The 17,500-nt window shown below is 44.4% G+C and overlaps 2 protein-coding genes across 4 annotated transcripts in view; both read left to right on the top strand.

The window, feature by feature from the left end:
• The window catches only part of pkp4 (plakophilin 4), a 42,273-nt gene extending 32,241 nt beyond the window's left edge, over window positions 1–10,032 (top strand). For all 3 annotated transcript variants that reach the window (XM_031558723.2, XM_031558721.2, XM_031558722.2), the window contains 11 exons: window positions 2,977–3,160; window positions 3,629–3,746; window positions 4,793–4,984; window positions 5,260–5,433; window positions 5,743–5,893; window positions 6,284–6,476; window positions 7,330–7,414; window positions 7,775–7,892; window positions 8,121–8,252; window positions 9,326–9,399; window positions 9,631–10,032. In XM_031558723.2, the coding sequence (XP_031414583.1) occupies window positions 2,977–3,160; window positions 3,629–3,746; window positions 4,793–4,984; window positions 5,260–5,433; window positions 5,743–5,893; window positions 6,284–6,476; window positions 7,330–7,414; window positions 7,775–7,892; window positions 8,121–8,252; window positions 9,326–9,399; window positions 9,631–9,876 (1,667 nt within the window). In that variant the 3' untranslated portion in view covers window positions 9,877–10,032. The remainder of the gene's footprint in view (window positions 1–2,976; window positions 3,161–3,628; window positions 3,747–4,792; window positions 4,985–5,259; window positions 5,434–5,742; window positions 5,894–6,283; window positions 6,477–7,329; window positions 7,415–7,774; window positions 7,893–8,120; window positions 8,253–9,325; window positions 9,400–9,630) is intronic.
• Window positions 10,033–11,514: 1,482 nt separating this feature from the next.
• Window positions 11,515–17,500, top strand: part of tanc1a (tetratricopeptide repeat, ankyrin repeat and coiled-coil containing 1a) — an 81,440-nt gene continuing 75,454 nt past the window's right edge. The window contains exon 1 of the mRNA XM_031558817.2: window positions 11,515–11,893. The gene's annotated coding sequence lies outside the window, so the exon portion shown is untranslated. The remainder of the gene's footprint in view (window positions 11,894–17,500) is intronic.

The raw sequence follows: 17,500 nt of genomic DNA, 5'->3' as shown, positions 1-17,500 counted from the left end.
GTTGGTTCGTTCTGTGTGTGTGTGTGTGTGTGTGTGTGTGTGTGTGTGTGTGTGTGTGTGTGTGTGTGTGTGTGTGTGTGTGTGTGTGTGTGTGTGTGTGTGTGTATGTGTTTGTGTGTGTGTGTTTATGTCAATGCACACATCTGCATGTGTCCCCTTTTCTGTATTGAAATACCCACTATCCAAGCACATTTCTATACATAATTCCATTCTCATAGTATCCTATATCAAAATGTGTTGGAGTTAATGAATTCCATAACTCTGGCGCTACCAGTTTGTTTTTCATGAAAGTACAAGCTGTTTAACTGAAGGAAATGAGGACGAGGATGACAAAAGAGAAGGAGATAGTGAAGAGGGAGAGACAGAGTAACTGCCAGAGGAAGAGAGCGAGGAAGAAAATCAGCAATGTTGTTATTGTCGTATTGTTGTGATTATTGTTATTGCCTACTCATTGAAATGTTTTTATTTTGTGTTTTTCCCTTTTAAAGACATACCTGTCTTTTCATCCAATGTGCTTTGGTAATACTGTATTATGGGATGGCCAAGCTAATGCAGCGCCTTTGAATTTGAATGAGAGAAAGAAAGAGAGAAACTAAGAGAAAGTGTGGGAGAAGCAGAGAGAGAAAGAGAGAGAGAGGGAGAGGGACAGAGAGAAAGGAAGTGAGACTAAGAGAGAGGGGAGAGAGAGAGATGATGCTGATGCTCAGCTGGGCCCTTTTCTCTGTTGGTCTCTGACTGCAAATAGATGTGTGAACTCCTCCTTGATGGCTCGGCCTGCCACTTTCTGTTTCTGTTCACACAGGGGCACGTGCACACACACACACACACACATTTACACACTCACACACACAACCAAGTGGTCTCTCTCTGTCTCTTTCTTTCTCTCTCTCTCTCTCTCTTTCAGATGCACACACACACACACACACACACACACACACACGCTATCCTGCTGCACCTCTGCATGCTAACCTCAGAGGGATAGCGTCAACTTACTCTCGTGCACAATAAGAGCAAATGTATGGACACTTTCTTTTTCTTATATAGGATGATAACACAGAACACACACACACACACACACACACACACAAACAAACACACACACACGTACTGTTCACTTAATTGCAGAGGAGGAACTGCTCCATCTGTTCAAAAGCACCCATAGAAATGTTTGTGTGTGTGTGGTTTTGTAAGTGTGTGAGTTTGTTTGAAAGACGTGTTCTCATCTGTGCTCAGTGTGCAGCGTGTGTTTGTGTGTGTGGGTGTTTGTGGATATATGAAAGAACATTAGCGACACTCTCTGCTGGTGTTGGCACCACTGGTCAGCAGTCTGTCACATGGCCTGACTATGCCAAATGGTGTTGTGCGAAACCATGTGTGTGTGTCTGTGTGTGTGTGTGTGTGTGTGTGTGTGTGTGTGTGTGTGTGTGTGTGTGTGTGTGTGTGTGCGTGCATGCAGACGTGCAGGCGTGCTGTGTAGAGTCTTCATTTATATCACAGTGTCATGTAACTACTCATGGAAGCTTAAAACATTTTTCCACATTCTAGAGCTGTAGGCGTTCAGTGCTGCTTCTACTGGATGAACAGGGAGTAGGCAGGAGATCCTGTACTGGGATGTCCCTGTGTGCACTTCAGACAGAGCACTCTGAACCACACCGCACCCTAAAGATATAAATAACTGAAAGAGAAAGAGAGAGAGAGAGGGAGAGGGGAGAGAGGGGGAGGAATTGGAGCATACAATTAAGACAGAGAAGTGAGTTAAGAAAAGAGAGGGAAGAAATTAGGAGAGGGCTGAAGAAGAAGAAAGACTTTCTTGTTAGTTGTTGCAAGAGGTATATTGAAATTGTAGTGTAATGCACACTGATTTAATACCTTCTGTCTAAAGGCTCATTCCTGGCGCCTGGCAATCCCCTAACAAGGCAAACACACACACACGTACACACACTCACACACACACAATCACACACAATCACACACACACACACACACAGACAGACACACACACACACACACTCACACACAAACACACACCCACACCTACATACTGTGAAATGCGCAAACACACTGCATGGCATCGCAACAGTCCACAGGAGTTTGCCAGCGGTGATGGATGGATGTTTGTTGGAGACGGAGAGAGGCCTTTCCTGGGTTATTCAAAGCAGATCTGTCTTGCCCCTCTGGCATGATGTGCTCTCTCTCTCTCTCTCTTTATCTTTCACTCTCTGTATCTCTCTCTCTTTATCTTTCACTCTCTGCTTCTCTCTCTCTTGTTCTGTCTCCTTTCACCTCTCACTTTCTTTTGTTTCATTTTCTATCAGCCTCTCATTATCTGTTGCTCTCTTTCTATTTGTGTTTGTCTTTCTTCCTTTCTCCCAGCTCTCTGTTCTTCCACACACACACACACACACACACACACACACACACACACACACACACACACACACACACATCGAAATGCACATGAATGCACAGTGCCAGGAGCACTCATTGCAATCAAGAGTGATCAATGTTCATGTGTGTGTGTGTGTGTGTGTGTGTGTGTGTGTGTGTGTTAGGGTGATGACTCAATGTCAGTTAGCTCCTCTAGCCTGTGATTCAGACTCTATTATGACTCAGCACTAAGATGCTAATGTAAATGATGGGCCAATTCACCCTGTCAGTAATGATATTGCGTAAACATTCCTCCCTAGTTCCACTTGTTTGAAACTTTTGCTGTATCTCACTAGGATAATCACATGTTTTGAGTGTTTGTGTGTATGTGTGTGTTTAAGTGTGCAAGTTCCTCTGTGTTTTTTGTGTGTGTGTCTATGTCTTAACTTATTTCATCTCAGCATTAATACATATATTTCCATTTCATGTATTTCTTGGCATGCACTACTTTCTCTGTCCGCAACCAGTTTTCTTGAGTTCTCAATTTTTCTCCAATGTATTCCAACGTTCTCTGATGTTCTCTTGACGTTCTGCCGCCTCCACCCTCAGGGGTCCTGTGGAACCTGTCGTCGTGTGACGCGGTGAAGATGACGATCGTGAGGGATGCGCTGTGCGTGCTCACCAACGCGGTGATCATCCCACACTCCGGATGGGGTGGCGCCCCCCAGAGGGACGACCACAAACTGAAGCTGCACACCTCCCTGGTGCTCAGGAACACCACTGGCTGCCTCAGGTACCACATCGGTCACATCTGCTCCCTAACTGGGAATCACACTTACCTCTGTTCCTCTGCGTGTGTGTGTGTGGTGTGTGTGTGTGTGTGTGTGTGTGTTTGAGTGTGTGTGTGTGTGTTTGAGTGTGTGTGTGTGTGTGTGCATGCATGCGTGTGTGTGTGTGTGTGTGTGAGTGATGTTCACCTGGTTATCTGATGTGTTTTTATTGTTTCTCTTCTTTTGTCTTGTTGTCTGTATTCTATCTTTTTTTCCTGGTCTGTTGTTTTTGTTTTTCATTTCTGTATTTCATTTAAAGGATGTATGTCCATCCTATCCATCTAGTTGCTATTCTCTGCCATCATTTTCAGCATTCACACTCCTTTAACATCTTTCCTTCCCCTTTAATCTGACACTACATGTCCCTGCAGATTTGTAATGTGTGTAATGCATGTTTACATTGTGTGTGTGTGTGTGTGTGTGTCCCACAGGAACCTGAGTTCTGCAGGGGAGGAGGCACGTAGACAGATGCGGTCCTGTGAGGGTCTGATCGACTCCCTGCTCTACGTAATCAAGACTTGCGTCAACACCTCAGACTATGACAGCAAGGTATGGGGTGTGTGTGTGTGTGTGTGTGTGTGTGTGTGAGTGTGTGTGTGTGTGTGTGTGTGTGAGTATGGTGGAAATAACCACTGCTTTTCCTGGTCTTGGCATGGTAAACATCAGCTCTCAGATGAATGTGAATGTGTGTATATGTCCATAGTGTTCTCCTCTGAAACAGTGGTTGCTGTTTATGACTACTCCGCCACTGCTCATTGATAGAGAGAATGTTCTGGAAACATCAGATTAATCCTGTGACTAAAGTATACCGCTTTGTTCTCATCCTATACAACCTCACTGCGTTTAGGACTTATGTAGGCACGTTTATTCTGTCCTTTTGTGAATTTCTCCGCCTCTTCATTTTCATATTACCTAGCTTTGAGTTTTATTCCTATAGGGAATGCTTTTATCCAAAATGACTTGAGACGTGAGACAGTAGACGTGAGATCTGCTTTTCATATGTTTTTGCCCTTTGACCTTTGTGTTCCTCTCCTCTTTACCCACCCTCTCTCAAATAGCCCCTCTTGTTCTTTTGACTTGTCCATGTCTAGACCTCCTAGCCATATAATGCACCAAAGACCCTATTTAAACTATCTGAATGTTCAGGTTAGTGAGCTGTAGTGAGAGTATAGACTCCTCAGCTATTTCCATGGCCGTTTGTGGGGTTCTGTTGCCCCCTGTTGGTTAAATTGGGCATTACTGGCACCTCCTTGTTATTTTCTCTCTTCCTCTTGTTTACATCTCTTTCATACATCCCCCTGGTTTCTCTCCCGCAAATACAATTTCCACATTAAATCTGTTCTACTGGCACACCAGAAAATACATTCGATTTTATAAGTCTGAAGTGATTTAATGTAGTACACAAATCTGGACAGATACCATCTGTATAAAAATATCTATTAATTATTTATGCACATGAAACAATGATCATATATCCATATAAACATACTCTGCTGCATACACACTTCATGATTCTGAGATAATCTGTTATGTTTACAACCTCCTCTCCATATTATTTATTTATGTTGTTATGTGATATCCTTATTTAATGTTAGGTGGTGGAGAACTGTGTGTGCACGCTGAGGAACCTGTCCTACCGGCTGGAGCTGGAGATGCCCCCGTCCCGCCTGATGGGGCTTCAGGAGCTGGACTCACTCCTGGGCTGCGACTCCCCCAGCAAGCAGGCTGACTACAGCTGCTGGGGCCTCCGCAAGAAGAAGAAAAAGAAGAGCTGGCAGGACGATCAGGTGAGGAGGATGGTGCTGTTGATGTCAGTGCTGGGTCAATATGTCCTCATAAGGGACAGGTCCTCAAAAGGCATATATGTGTGTGTGTGCATTTGTGTATTTGTACCACTTTCCCGGTCGGGCATCAGAAATGAGGCATTCAGGAGTAGGACAGTTCAGACAGCCCTATGTGCAGCTACTAACTTTACGCATCTTTCCATCTCTTTTCTGTTTTTTTTTTTGTCTTTTGTTAATTCTGTCCATTTCCCTCCTTCCATGTCCTGTCCCTCCCCCAGTGGGATGGTGTGGGCCCTGTCCCAGGTTTCACTGGGAGTCTTAAAGGGGCTGAGATGCTGTGGCACCCGTCAGTGGTGAAGCCCTACCTGACGCTGCTGGCCGAGAGCTCAAACCCAGCCACCTTGGAGGGGGCCGCCGGCTCTCTGCAGAACCTCTCAGCTGGGTCCTGGAAGGTAGACGCAGCACCACACCACCACCATCACACCATTGGCCTGTGTCCACAAACACTGTGTTCCTTGTTAAATTAATTACATTTATTAACTTCTAAATTAATATTTATTAGTTATGGCAATCCTTCTCAAATTAAGAATGTTCCATATCATAATTATGTTCTGGCAAGAAAATACATAATATATAAGTCTTGTAAACAATCCCCCTCACTTTCTTTCTCCCTTTCTCTCTCTCTCTCTCTCTGTCTCTCTCTCTGTCTCTGTCTCTCTCTCTCTCTCTCTCTCTCTTCTCTCTCTCTCTCTCTCTGCTAGTTTGCGGCCTACATCCGTGCAGCGGTGCGTAAAGAGAAGGGCCTCCCCATCCTGGTGGAGCTGCTGAGGATGGACAATGACCGCGTGGTCTGCTCCGTCGTCACCGCCCTGCGCAACATGGCCCTCGACACCCGCAACAAGGAGCTGATTGGTTAGTCAGTCACTGGGCTTTCATTTAACAAGAAGTACTGTTGAAGTACCTCAGTCATTTGTGTGCAGCGAGACAAGCTCTAGTGTCCTTAAGCAAGATACAGTCCTTTCAGTTAATAGAACCCTTAGTTGGCTGAATGCCTTTCATGGCTGCCTATGCTGTTGGTATGTAGATAACTATAAGGCTCTCATATAAAATATTAGTATAAAGTATAAAAAGACTTGTTTATTAGTTTATTTACCATTAGCATATAATACTTTAATAGATAATAGTTTACTTTCAGTTCCAAAATCCACATCCTGTTGCTCAATGTTTCAACGTATATAAATGTATGAAATTAGTTATAGCACCTGTCTTCCCTATACCCTCCCTCTATTCTGTGCCCTATAGGGAAGTACGCCATGCGGGACCTGGTAACACGTCTCCCAGGTAACGGGCCATCGCTGCTGTCAGACGAGACGGTTGCGGCAGTGTGCTGCGCACTACACGAGGTCACGAGTCGCAACATGGAGAACGCCCGCGCCCTGGCACACACAGGGGGCATCGATAAACTGGTCACCATCAGCCGAGGACGTGGAGAAAGGTACTGGGCAAGGAGGTGCCATGGTGGGAATAGCTCACTGATTTTCATGACCGCATAAAATTGGTTAAGGGATTGCATTATTAATATGCATGCTGTTTTAATGTACGTTTTGATGCCTCTAATTAAAGTTGATGCCTTTTATAATGCATTGAAAATTATGTAATTACAGCTAATTTTAGTATCCAATGCCATCTAAGTAAATACTTTTATGCTAGGCAACACTGGCTAGGTATACACTAGTGAGGCACATCAGTTCACTTACTACCACAACACAGATGGAGAACAAATCAATAGTGAGGGATTGTTATATATTTCAGCCTTATAGGGACATTAATAATATGAAACCAGTTGGAATCATGAGATGTATGCCTTAGAAAGACACCATATTTATTGCTTCAATTCAGTACCACTTTACAGATCTAGGCTACACTGCATGCTTATCTTCGGCCATATTTTAAATGCTCATAGCCTTTTACTCTGGAGACAGGTAAAATATTGCTGCTGCTGTATTTCGGCTACACACACTTAATCCTTTGGTTCAGACACAGCTCACACCAGCGCTGTCAGTCAGGCGACTGGACTGTTCTAATTAATAATCAGCTCTCTGGGGAGCCATATTATAGGATTGGATGACAGGCTTTGGAGGCTCAGTCTGTTGCAATGACTAGATTTGTGTTTTGTATTGAAAATGTGTGATTATCTCTCTCTCTCTCTCTCTCTCTCTCTCTCTCTCTCTCTCGCTCTCTCTTTTTTTCTCACTCTTTCCGTCGCTCACACACATTCTGTCCCTCTCTCGCTCCCTTGCTCCATCTCTCTCTTTTCCCCTCTCTATCTCTCTCCCTCCTTCTCAAAGATACAACATGAAGGTGGTGAAGGCAGCTGCACAGGTGTTGAACACGCTCTGGCAGTACAGAGATCTGCGCACCATCTATAAAAAGGTAGGCAAACATAAGAAAGTGCAGAAGTCTTAGCGGCTCTGATAGGCGAATAAATACCTTTGTTTTAGGTTTTCAAGTAGAACCTATAAAAATTCCCCTCTACAATAAGCTGGAGAACCTCATTGTTCCTGACTGGACCCTTTTGTAATAGGATGACAGAAGGGATGCCCATCCCTAGTTAGCTGATAACACTCAAAGACTGATTACCAGTGATAGGATAATGGTATCTGCAATAACATATTTATGACATGGTTATATCAGGTTTATGGTGGACGGTTCAAATATCAAATCAGTGGTATCTCTAGATTTTTCCCCTGGAATGTGGGGTCATCTGTTATTTTAGTTTTTTTTAATTGGCAGGATGGCTGGAACCAGAACCATTTCATCACACCCGTGTCCACTCTGGAGCGAGACCGGTACCGCTCACAGCCCACCCTGCCCACCAGCACCATGCAGATGTCCCCCGTCATGCAGACTGGTGAGTATTTACCCTCACAGCAATGAGGCTTATAGTTCAGAACTAAAACATGCTTGATATGCTAAGGTGTACAAAATATACTAAGATATTTTAGTCTTGACAGAAGAGCAAAGAATGCTGCCTCAGACCTATGTCCTATTTCTCTCTTTCTTGGACAGCTAAAGGCATGTTTCAGTTGTAAGTGTGGCAGTATATAACAATTTTATTTCTCCTCATAACTAAACTCAGGTGGGAGCGCCCAATCATCTCCTGCCATGCTGGGCATAAAGGGTAATCGTCTTAGCCAACAGAGAGCACAGTCTTCTATGCAACTTCAGAACTACTACGGAGACGACACCTTACAGAAGAACCAGTACAGAGGTGAGAACCCAGACTGCAGAAAATGCTTCTTAGTCCTTTCTTATTTATCTACAGGAGGAGTCCAGCTCCTCCCCTCAACACATATTAAAGGGAAAGTATTTAAAGAAGAGAGAGTAATATAGCTAAATTGTGTTCAAATTAGCTGTACGTTGCTGATAATGGGGTCTTGGAGAGTCTCACAGACATACACACACACTCACACACACACACACAAATTCACACACACACACACACACAAACAGTTCTTACATTCCAGTTAACATCATCCTCCCCCCAGCTTCCAGATATTTACAACCAGTGGGTTGGGTCCAGTAGTCATCCATTAGCTACCAAACTGAATAAAATCTTAAACGTGCATGATGGAAGATTGAAATCACTTCAATCAAAAGTAAAGACCCAAGGAAGGCAGTAAAATGACTTTAGCACCAGCACTAAACTAGCCTATAAAATTGTATTTTTATGATCATTTCAAGGAAAACACATGTTTATGGTGTTTATGAGCCTGGCTTTTTCTAGTAAAACATGTATGAAAATATCACTTCCTGTAACCACAGGCTGTCTAGGGAAGAGACCTGCAGACAAGATGTACTACTTGGAAAAATAATTGTTAAAGGAACTGTTCCTTAATTGTGACATTTTCATTCCCAAGCTTGATGAAAAATATATAATCAAACATCGCTCACAAGTAGCATTAGTGACCTAACATCATCCAGTGCTCCTCAACAGCAGAGGATCTCTCCATGTGATTCTGGAGAGCTGTCCCTGCAGTGGAGATTATCCCCCCAGTCTCCTTAAGCGAGGGGCATGGGGATGGCCAGTGGGACTGGAGCCCCAAAGCCTCAGAGCCTTTCCCTTTCCCCCGAGAGTGTGACCCAGTTCCTGTGTTAAATGTGAGAATCCCTGCCGAGTCGGCCCGGAGTTCCCCTGAGTCACCAGCGGTGCGGCCGCCAAGTGGAGACTGTTGGTACTGCTTGTGCCGAGAGGAGCCCCACACAAAGTGTGCTGTGGAAAGTAACCGAGAATGTGTGTGTGTGTGTGTGTGTGTGTGTGTGAATATTTGTGTGATTCCTCAGGGTCTGCCAAGACATCCCCCTACTTCATAAGGTCTTGCTCTTCGCCTACGAGAGAGGAAGCCAGAAGATCACAGGTGAGACAGTGTTTTTTTGCACTGGTGTATGTACCAGAGGGTGAATCCATTCATTCACTCATTTATGTCCTGTTGGCATATGTGCCTGTGTGTGGTACTCGTATTGTGTCCCTCTGTGTACGTCTTTGTCATATAGTTGCAAGCGTGCGTGAGTGTAGATCTGAACACATGACGGGCACATAAACCCATTCTCAGCCTTTGCCATGTGCTCCCCTTCTCCCTCCTTCCCAGCACTCCCAGGTCTTCTACGGCGACGATCCAGGCCCAGGTCCCTACGACTCCTACAGGGTCTACCTGTCCTCTCCGCAGGGCTTTGATGACCCGTACCTTGACGAGCCGCTCCACTTCAGCGCCTACGCCACGCAGCCCACCTCTCACCACAAGCCCATCACCAACTACGTGGACTTCTACTCCTCCGCCCGCAGGCCTTCTTACCGGGCCCAGCAGTACCCCTCCTCACCAGATTCATGGGTGTAGGGAGAGGGTGTGTGTGTGTGTGTGTGTGTGTGTGTGTGTGTGTGTGTGAATGCACGTATCAGAAAGGACATAGGTCTATAGACATGTGTGTGCATGTGTTTGTGTGTGCATGTGTGTGTGTGTGTTTGTATGTTTGTTGAAGAGTGTGTGTGTGTGAGGGATAGAAAGAGAGATCAGGTGTGTGTGTGTGTGTGTGTGTGTGTGTGTGTGTGTGTGTGTGTGTGTGTGTGTGTGTGTGTGTGTGTGTGTGTGTGTGTGTGTGTGTGTGGCGGGGGTGCTTATGAGGAATAGAGAGAGTTAGTAATGGTCGTAGGCCACGGTAAATATTAATGTGATTGCTTTGTGGGGATGAAAAGGTTGTGTGTGGGGTGTGTGTAGGTGTGTGTGTGTGTGTGTGTGTTTAAATGCTGATGTTCTGTGTGTGTGAGTCCTTAATCAACTTGAATGGAAGTCCTTGTTTTCTGATACAGAGACTGAATGTGAGCCAAAGAGAGAGATATAGAATATTATCTTTTTTAATTTATCATTGTTTTCTATGAAATATCAAGAGTGTGTTTTAGGAGAGTGTTATTTACATTTTTTTTATTTATGTGTGTCTATTGTCGCATGGTCAGGACATGACACAAGCCAGAGACAAGGGTATGCTTGCGTGTGAATGTGTGTGTGTGTGTGTGTGTGTGTGTGTGTGTGTGTGTGTGTGTGTGTCTGTGTGTGTGTGTGTGTGTGAGAGAGTGTGTGTGTGTGTGTGTGTGTGTGTGTGTGTGTATTAGATAGGAGTATCCGTTAACCAAAAATACATGGAGAACTCTAATCTGTGAAAAGAGTAAGACATATAATGATATTATGTGCAAATGAAGTGGCGTGTTCTCATGTTGTGTCACTATGCTGTAACTATACTGTCAAGATATGTTTGTGTGTATGTGTATGTGTGGTGTGTGTGTGTGAGAGAGGAATGAGAGAGAGAGAGAAAAAGTGTGTGAGAGAGAGAGTGAGAAAGAGAGAATGTGTGTGTGTTGTACAGTTGTCATTTAATGTTGACAAATATATCTAAATATAACTTAAGTCTATCACACATTGTCTGCAGTGGAGTTCTGCTGAACACTCGTGTGTGTATTATGTCACAGAGGTAGAAAGTTATGGAATATAAAAAGAGACTTTATGGAGAAAATATGAAAAAAGAGAAGCTGTTATCACAACAATGTCCAAGTGAATGAGATGGAATAAAGTGACATTTGTTTTTCTAACAAACTGTTTCATCATTCTGTCATAATTTCTTCCCTACCATTGTTCTTCTCCTGATTGCCAACTGTTTAATTTCCTTTTATATGGAGTCACCTCTCTTCACCCAGCTCTAAATGTAAGGAGTACAAATAGGCTGATAATGACATGAACAAATACAGTTAACTGAGGTGGTTTTACATCGTAAAAATTAACGATGTTTATTACCAAAGAAAAATGTCTTGCCGAGACAGATGTTCACGTTCCGCTTTTGTTATTCGGAATGAGATACCTTGTATGAGGTCGAAGCCGCATGGTGTCAGCATTGAGGCAACAGATTCACCAAGTTCCTAAACTCGGCGTCGTTCAGGGATTTCAAGATTTTGGGATGACACAATAGTGTCCGTGTCCTGTCCGCGATGGCAACCAATTATAAAACCAGGCAAGATGAATAACAATTGTACTCAGTATGATCATTCCGATTTAGATTAAGAAGTCTTGTCTACTTTATGCACTGCCTTTGATTAAGTTCACCCATAGAGTTTAATGGTTCAGTTGTACAGCCTCAGTTGTACAGGTGGGTGTATTCAAAAACCTTCCAGTACTCAATCACTGAGCGGACCGGTAGTAGACCCCTCCTTATGGTCCCTCCTGCCGTGACCTCATACAAGCCTCGTCAGTGTGCGAGGGAGTGAGGAGGGTTTGTCACTCCGCTGCCGAAACTCCACACAAGACCCCATGCGGAAAGAAGCGCACGGAAAACTTTGTCACTGATCGACTCCTTGCTCCTTCAGCGCGGGTAGGCTATGCCATTTACTTTCCTACTCTTTAATGATTTTAGCAGCAAGGTGAAACAGATCAACTTTTTTTTAACAAAATCCATATTTAGTTAGCAGTAAGGTTCTCTGCCGCTTTGGTCCAGAAACCCATTATTTGGCTAATTTTCTTAGTACTTCAGATAATATATATCTATAGTTAACATCTAGTTTACAAATATTACTAGTTTTGTTAGTCTAGTGTGTTGTTTTACTAATTGCAACAAGACTCAGTGTTGCTCAGTGTTTTTTTTCTGCTATTCAATTCATTCGTGGTGTACCCTAAAGTGAGCCGTCGCGCCCACGGGGGTTTATTGCCACGACAAATTCCTCTCTGGTATCATAGTGCGGGTTGCAGCAGAGTGTCATGACAGCGTGTCTTCCATGTAGTGAAGTCGTAGACATGCCAGTGTTTGCTGTGTCTCAAACAGAAGTTCGGTAAACATTTTCGAACAAACACTAAGCAACGCTGTCAACAGTTCACTACAGGCGGACATGATTCAAACATGGCAGTAAGTTAATCAGTGATTTAAACAAAAAAAACTTACTTTAGAGTTTTAAAATGCTTGTAATCGAAAGATAAAATCACCACAGCGTTTTATGAGAGATCAATCTGTGTGTGTGTTGGGGGCTGGTGAGTGTGGATGTGGGTGTGTGTTGCTGGGAGAACGCTGGACTCGATGCTCCTGAAAGTCATAGGATAGCCTAATTGTACTCTGTATGGCTTTAGGCCAGCTGGCACATGCAACAGGTGTGCTTAAGCTCTCTGTCTGTCTATGTGTGTGTGTGTGTGTGTGTGTGTGTGTGTGTGTGTCACTCATTCTCAATCAGTCATTCTTACAGAGTTAGTGTCTACCTGTCAGTAGGCATACACACCCGTCCTTACCAGTACAAAGGTAATCTAGAGTGCCGTTACATGCATTGTACTCAGTCTATTGTTGACCACTGGCAGACTGGACGCATGGTGGTAGCATAGCTATTCCCTAGACCTCTTTCACTGCCATACGCTTTTCTTTCAACCAGCTCTCGTTGTCATTTGTCTGTGTGTAACCGGATCGGTGGCAGTGAGCACAATGGGATTTCACCTCAGCCCGTGTTGGCCATTGCACCTTAGAGAGGGCGTCTCCATTGTGTTAAAGGATACGTTTTTTAGGCTGAGCCTCCTCCTGGCGTCCCAAGCCAAGCTGCAAGCCATATGTCACCCGGGCTTTAATGCTTTGTGCCCTTTTTGTTTTGTTCTTGTACACTGCCTTGCTCTAGCCATACAGTATGTAATGGCTGCAAATTACAGAGCAAATTACAATTAATCTCCTCTTCTGCTGGCATACCTCCTCCCCCTGTCCATCACTGTGTGTGTCTGTGTGTCTGTACTTTCAAGAGGTGTGTTGTTGTAGTCAGAAGAGTGTGTGCAAGGGAGGTTGATGATGCCGAGTCTCTATAAGAATGTCGGGTTGCTGGGCACTTCAGAAACTCTCTTCATGATCTGCAAAAGATGCACAAATATCCTGCACACGACTGCCTTCGCAAAGAGGGTAAATCGATGTCTTTCACCGGTATAGACAACACGAAGTGGGACACTTGCTACACTGAGTTCTGTTGTTGTGTTGCACACACAGGGTATTTCTTAAAACCACAGCGGCTGAAGCCGGTGCAGATGTTTTATGATGGTGTTTGGGTTAGCCAGACCCCTCGTGTTTAGCTCTGCAGGAGAAAAACACTAAAAAAAAGACGAAACTTAGACTTTTTTTTTGTCATGGGGTCCGGATGAAATTACCATTTTTGGACAGCGGGTGTGTGTGTGTGTGTGTGTGTGTGTGTGTGTGCATGAGTATGGAGAGTATGCAAATGTGTGACATTTTGTGCAAAACCCATTAACCACCTCTGTTTTCCACAGCTGCCACTGATTAACACTATAACTGAATAGTGGTTCAGCTTACTGACCAACAACTGCATCCACAAAGTAACACACACACATGCACTCAGACAGACACACACACACACACACACACACACACACACACACACACACACACACACAATTACCAGGAACACAGTCAGACAGTACACAGCGCTTCAGTCCTCAGCTACAGTCAGTTTCCAGGAACAGATGTTTTAGGGCTCATTTTAGGGGTTGTATCGTTCTACTTTTAGCTGTTAGTCGAGACAGTGGAAAGCTTTAGCTTTGCTCTTAGTATCAACTATATAACTATTAACCTTTACACGCACAAAGGTAAAGTTAATGGTCTACCTCATTTTGCCACAGGCTTGGAGTGGCTGACGCCTCTTGCTGATATATAGTGTATAGTGGATATATAGTGGAGTAGATGCTGCATTCTGGTCGGCATTGTAGCTTTAGTAATCTGATTAAGTTCCAGGTGCCTCATCACCTGGGCTGACGGCATGAGCTTGTGGTTCTCTGCACCTGTGGCATACCAGTCACGGGAGAAATGCTTATGACTTCGGAACACATGGATGGTTACACTCACACAAACACATGTGCACACACACACACACACACACACACACACACACACTACCCATAATGAAAGCCATCCTCAGCTCACTGGTGTATTTCCAAGTGGTGACAGACAGACAGCACATGCCTTCATTTGATGAGACAGTGCTGCACTCTCTGGTCCATAGACGGTACAGAATCAGCACAATCAAATTACTGCTATATGCCACTGCTTTCAGCATGAGCAGATGGAGAGAGAGAGGGAGAGAGAGAGAGAGAGTAGATAGGAACGCAGAGCAGACACCAAACACTCTCGTAGGTTCTCGTAGCAAATGTCTAAAGCACACAGATTCATGTTCATGTTCATGAGTACAGACACTTTCAAAAGTGTCAGGTAATCTTACTGATCAGATGAGTGTAGGTTTGGAAGGCAGCTTGAAGACGGGCAGTGAAGTATGCGAGACGTGAAGGTGAAGTATGCAAGACAGTGTTGATGAGAGACTGGTAGAACTGATGTGGGTTGATGCATTCACTTGGACTTGCATGGAGCTTAAGGCCTGTTCTCTTTCACAGACATTATTTCCCTCGCAGTTTATTTCCTCGTAATTCAGGTAAGTGTGATATCTGACACTGACCCTACCACACAGTAATGCTCTGGCATCGGTGTGTACAGCCTTGTAGTGCTGCCAGTACGTCTGCAGAGATCATGCAGCAGCAGCAGCCACTTGAGTAGTTCACAGCACTCACAAACAGCAGTGGATTTAAGTTGTTTTTGTATACATTCCTGAATAGAGCCAAGCACAGGCCATGCTCCTGTACGCTTGTGTCTTTTTCCCTCATCTGTGAGGCTGCTGCCTGGAGACACTGGATTTGTGAGGTTAATGATTAAGTTTGCACAAAGAGCAGCGAGACCCTCGCAGTGGCGCCTGCCAGAGAGACCCCAGGATGCCGTCTAAGTCGGCCTTACCAAGGGGGATTAGGCTCAGAGGCTGCGTGAAATATAAACACACACACACACACACACACACACACACACACCCCCAATTTAGTCTACCGCAAAGCAGCCAAAGACATCTCAGATATAGACAGACATGCCAGTGTTACTTTATGTTACTATTTATTTAATTAATCTGGCACAATCCATCTTTGCATGTTGACGCAATATCACTTTCTCTAAAATCAGCTCTAGATTCAGATGGAAAAGCAGTCATAAAAAGAACACTTTTTTTATTGGCCTTGGTAATGTGCATGGTTGAGCTGTTTTTTTGTTTTTCCCTTTCCTAAGTCTCACCTTTATGATGTCACAGACAGCCCTCCTGTGTTTTCCTCTGGTCAATGAGTCACATGAGCCGACAGAGGAAGAGAGGGGTTTATCTGTCAACATCTCCGCCCGAGCCAAGACTCTGATCTGTGTCATGTGACCTCCTTATGGATTGATCATGTCTGTTTACGACATCGGATGAAGAGAATTAGCCGGGGGTTTCCAGGGGAGCCCATAAAACCTGCGATAAGACGATACACAGGACAGGACCTGCCCTGGCTCGAGTTAACTTCGTGATTTAGGATAGAGCCCCCAGTTACGATCACAGATGTGGTTAAAGCTTCAACTACCATCACATGAAAAGCTTCAGGAAGATAACAAAATTGGGTTGACAGTTTTATAGGTCAGAGGAGAATGTTGCCTGTTTGGAAACAGACCTGATGACAGCAAGCACACACACACACACACACACACACGCACTAACACACTCACTAACTCAGGTGTAGCCGTATGTTTCATGAAGCATCTGTTCTCTGAGGTGAATATGCCATTTTACCAACTCTTTGATATTGATGCTAAACTGAAACATGGGTTTATAAAACTTTACAAGCTGTCAGCGATGCGATCTCATTCACTCTCTCTCTCTTTCTCTTTTCTCTTTATTCTTTTCATCGCTGTCCTCCTTCATCTGACTAACTCTCTTATCACTAGTTTCTTGTCATCTTCTCCATCAGTGTATCAAATTCTCAAAAGTGACCCGTAGGTACAGTATGTTCTGGTAGAACACTTCCATCAGATCCCTTGTTACTGGAGGGAAAGTGTCATGTAAGCTGGAAGTATAACGAGGCCACGTCTTCCAGAAAAGGAAACAAGGCCATTTTCCCTGCGGTGGCTGCCATCGAAACCCTATTTAGAAATGCTCGCCCTGGTTTTCGCCCAATCAATGAGCGCCAATTGACGATGACGCTTTCTTCAACGCAGTGGCTGCCGGCTTCATTTCCTTAATCAAACATTCCTTCAAGTTCAGCTTCAGTGGCTTTCTGTAGACGCGTCTTGCTTTCAGATGCTTTTTGCAGTCCTGGCTCCATCTTCCGCCACTGGGAGAAACGTGTTGTTAGGTGTCCGAGCGCTTGTGTTTTAGGCCGAGTGTATGTGTGTGTTCTGATGTTCTTTTGCTCCCTCCTTCTTTTTTGCCCCCCTTTAATTTACCCAATCCTTTTCATCCTTTCATCTTTGCCCATTTCTTTCCGTTCTGGCATCTCGCGTCTGTCATTTGCTATTTTTCCCCTTCGATGGCCATTTGATTGAGTGGCTTTTTTTTCTGGCCTAATTAAGCTCAGATTGGAGCATTGCACTTGGCCAGCGGTACCATACAATTACCAGAGAACTACAACTTAAAGGGTTATTAAAAGGTTTAGGGGCCAGTGGTGGTCAGACAAACCCCAAGGCCTCTTGGCATCTTCCTTTCGGAGAAAAGCGCTTATGTGACGTCTGTCGGCACTCTCCGCTTCGAAAGCAGATTCTTTAATGTTCGCAGACAGCAGCGACTACACCCCACGCCCAAGAAACACAGAGCCATTGGCTCGTTGAACTTTGACCCACACATGGGTACACATAATGTAGGCACCTGGCAGTTGTCTGTTTTGGAGGAAGGGGTTAAGTTTCAGGCCATTGCTGTGAACTTAGAAGACGACTAAGTAGGTCTCTGAAAAGTTGTGTATTTTCCCTTGGCCTCTTGTGTTTACATATGCTGAATATATTCTGAATTCATCCAAGTATTTAGTTTGTTTACTTTGTTTTCTGGGGTAGTTTTATATCTTATGATGTGTGTGTGTGTGTGTGGGTGTGGGTGGGTGGGGGGGATGCCTTGGCTGA

This window comes from Clupea harengus, chromosome 21 (assembly GCF_900700415.2).
Source record: "Clupea harengus chromosome 21, Ch_v2.0.2, whole genome shotgun sequence".
In the NCBI taxonomy this organism is placed as follows: Eukaryota; Metazoa; Chordata; class Actinopteri; order Clupeiformes; family Clupeidae; genus Clupea; species Clupea harengus.
This window is presented reverse-complemented; position numbering and strand designations above follow the sequence as displayed.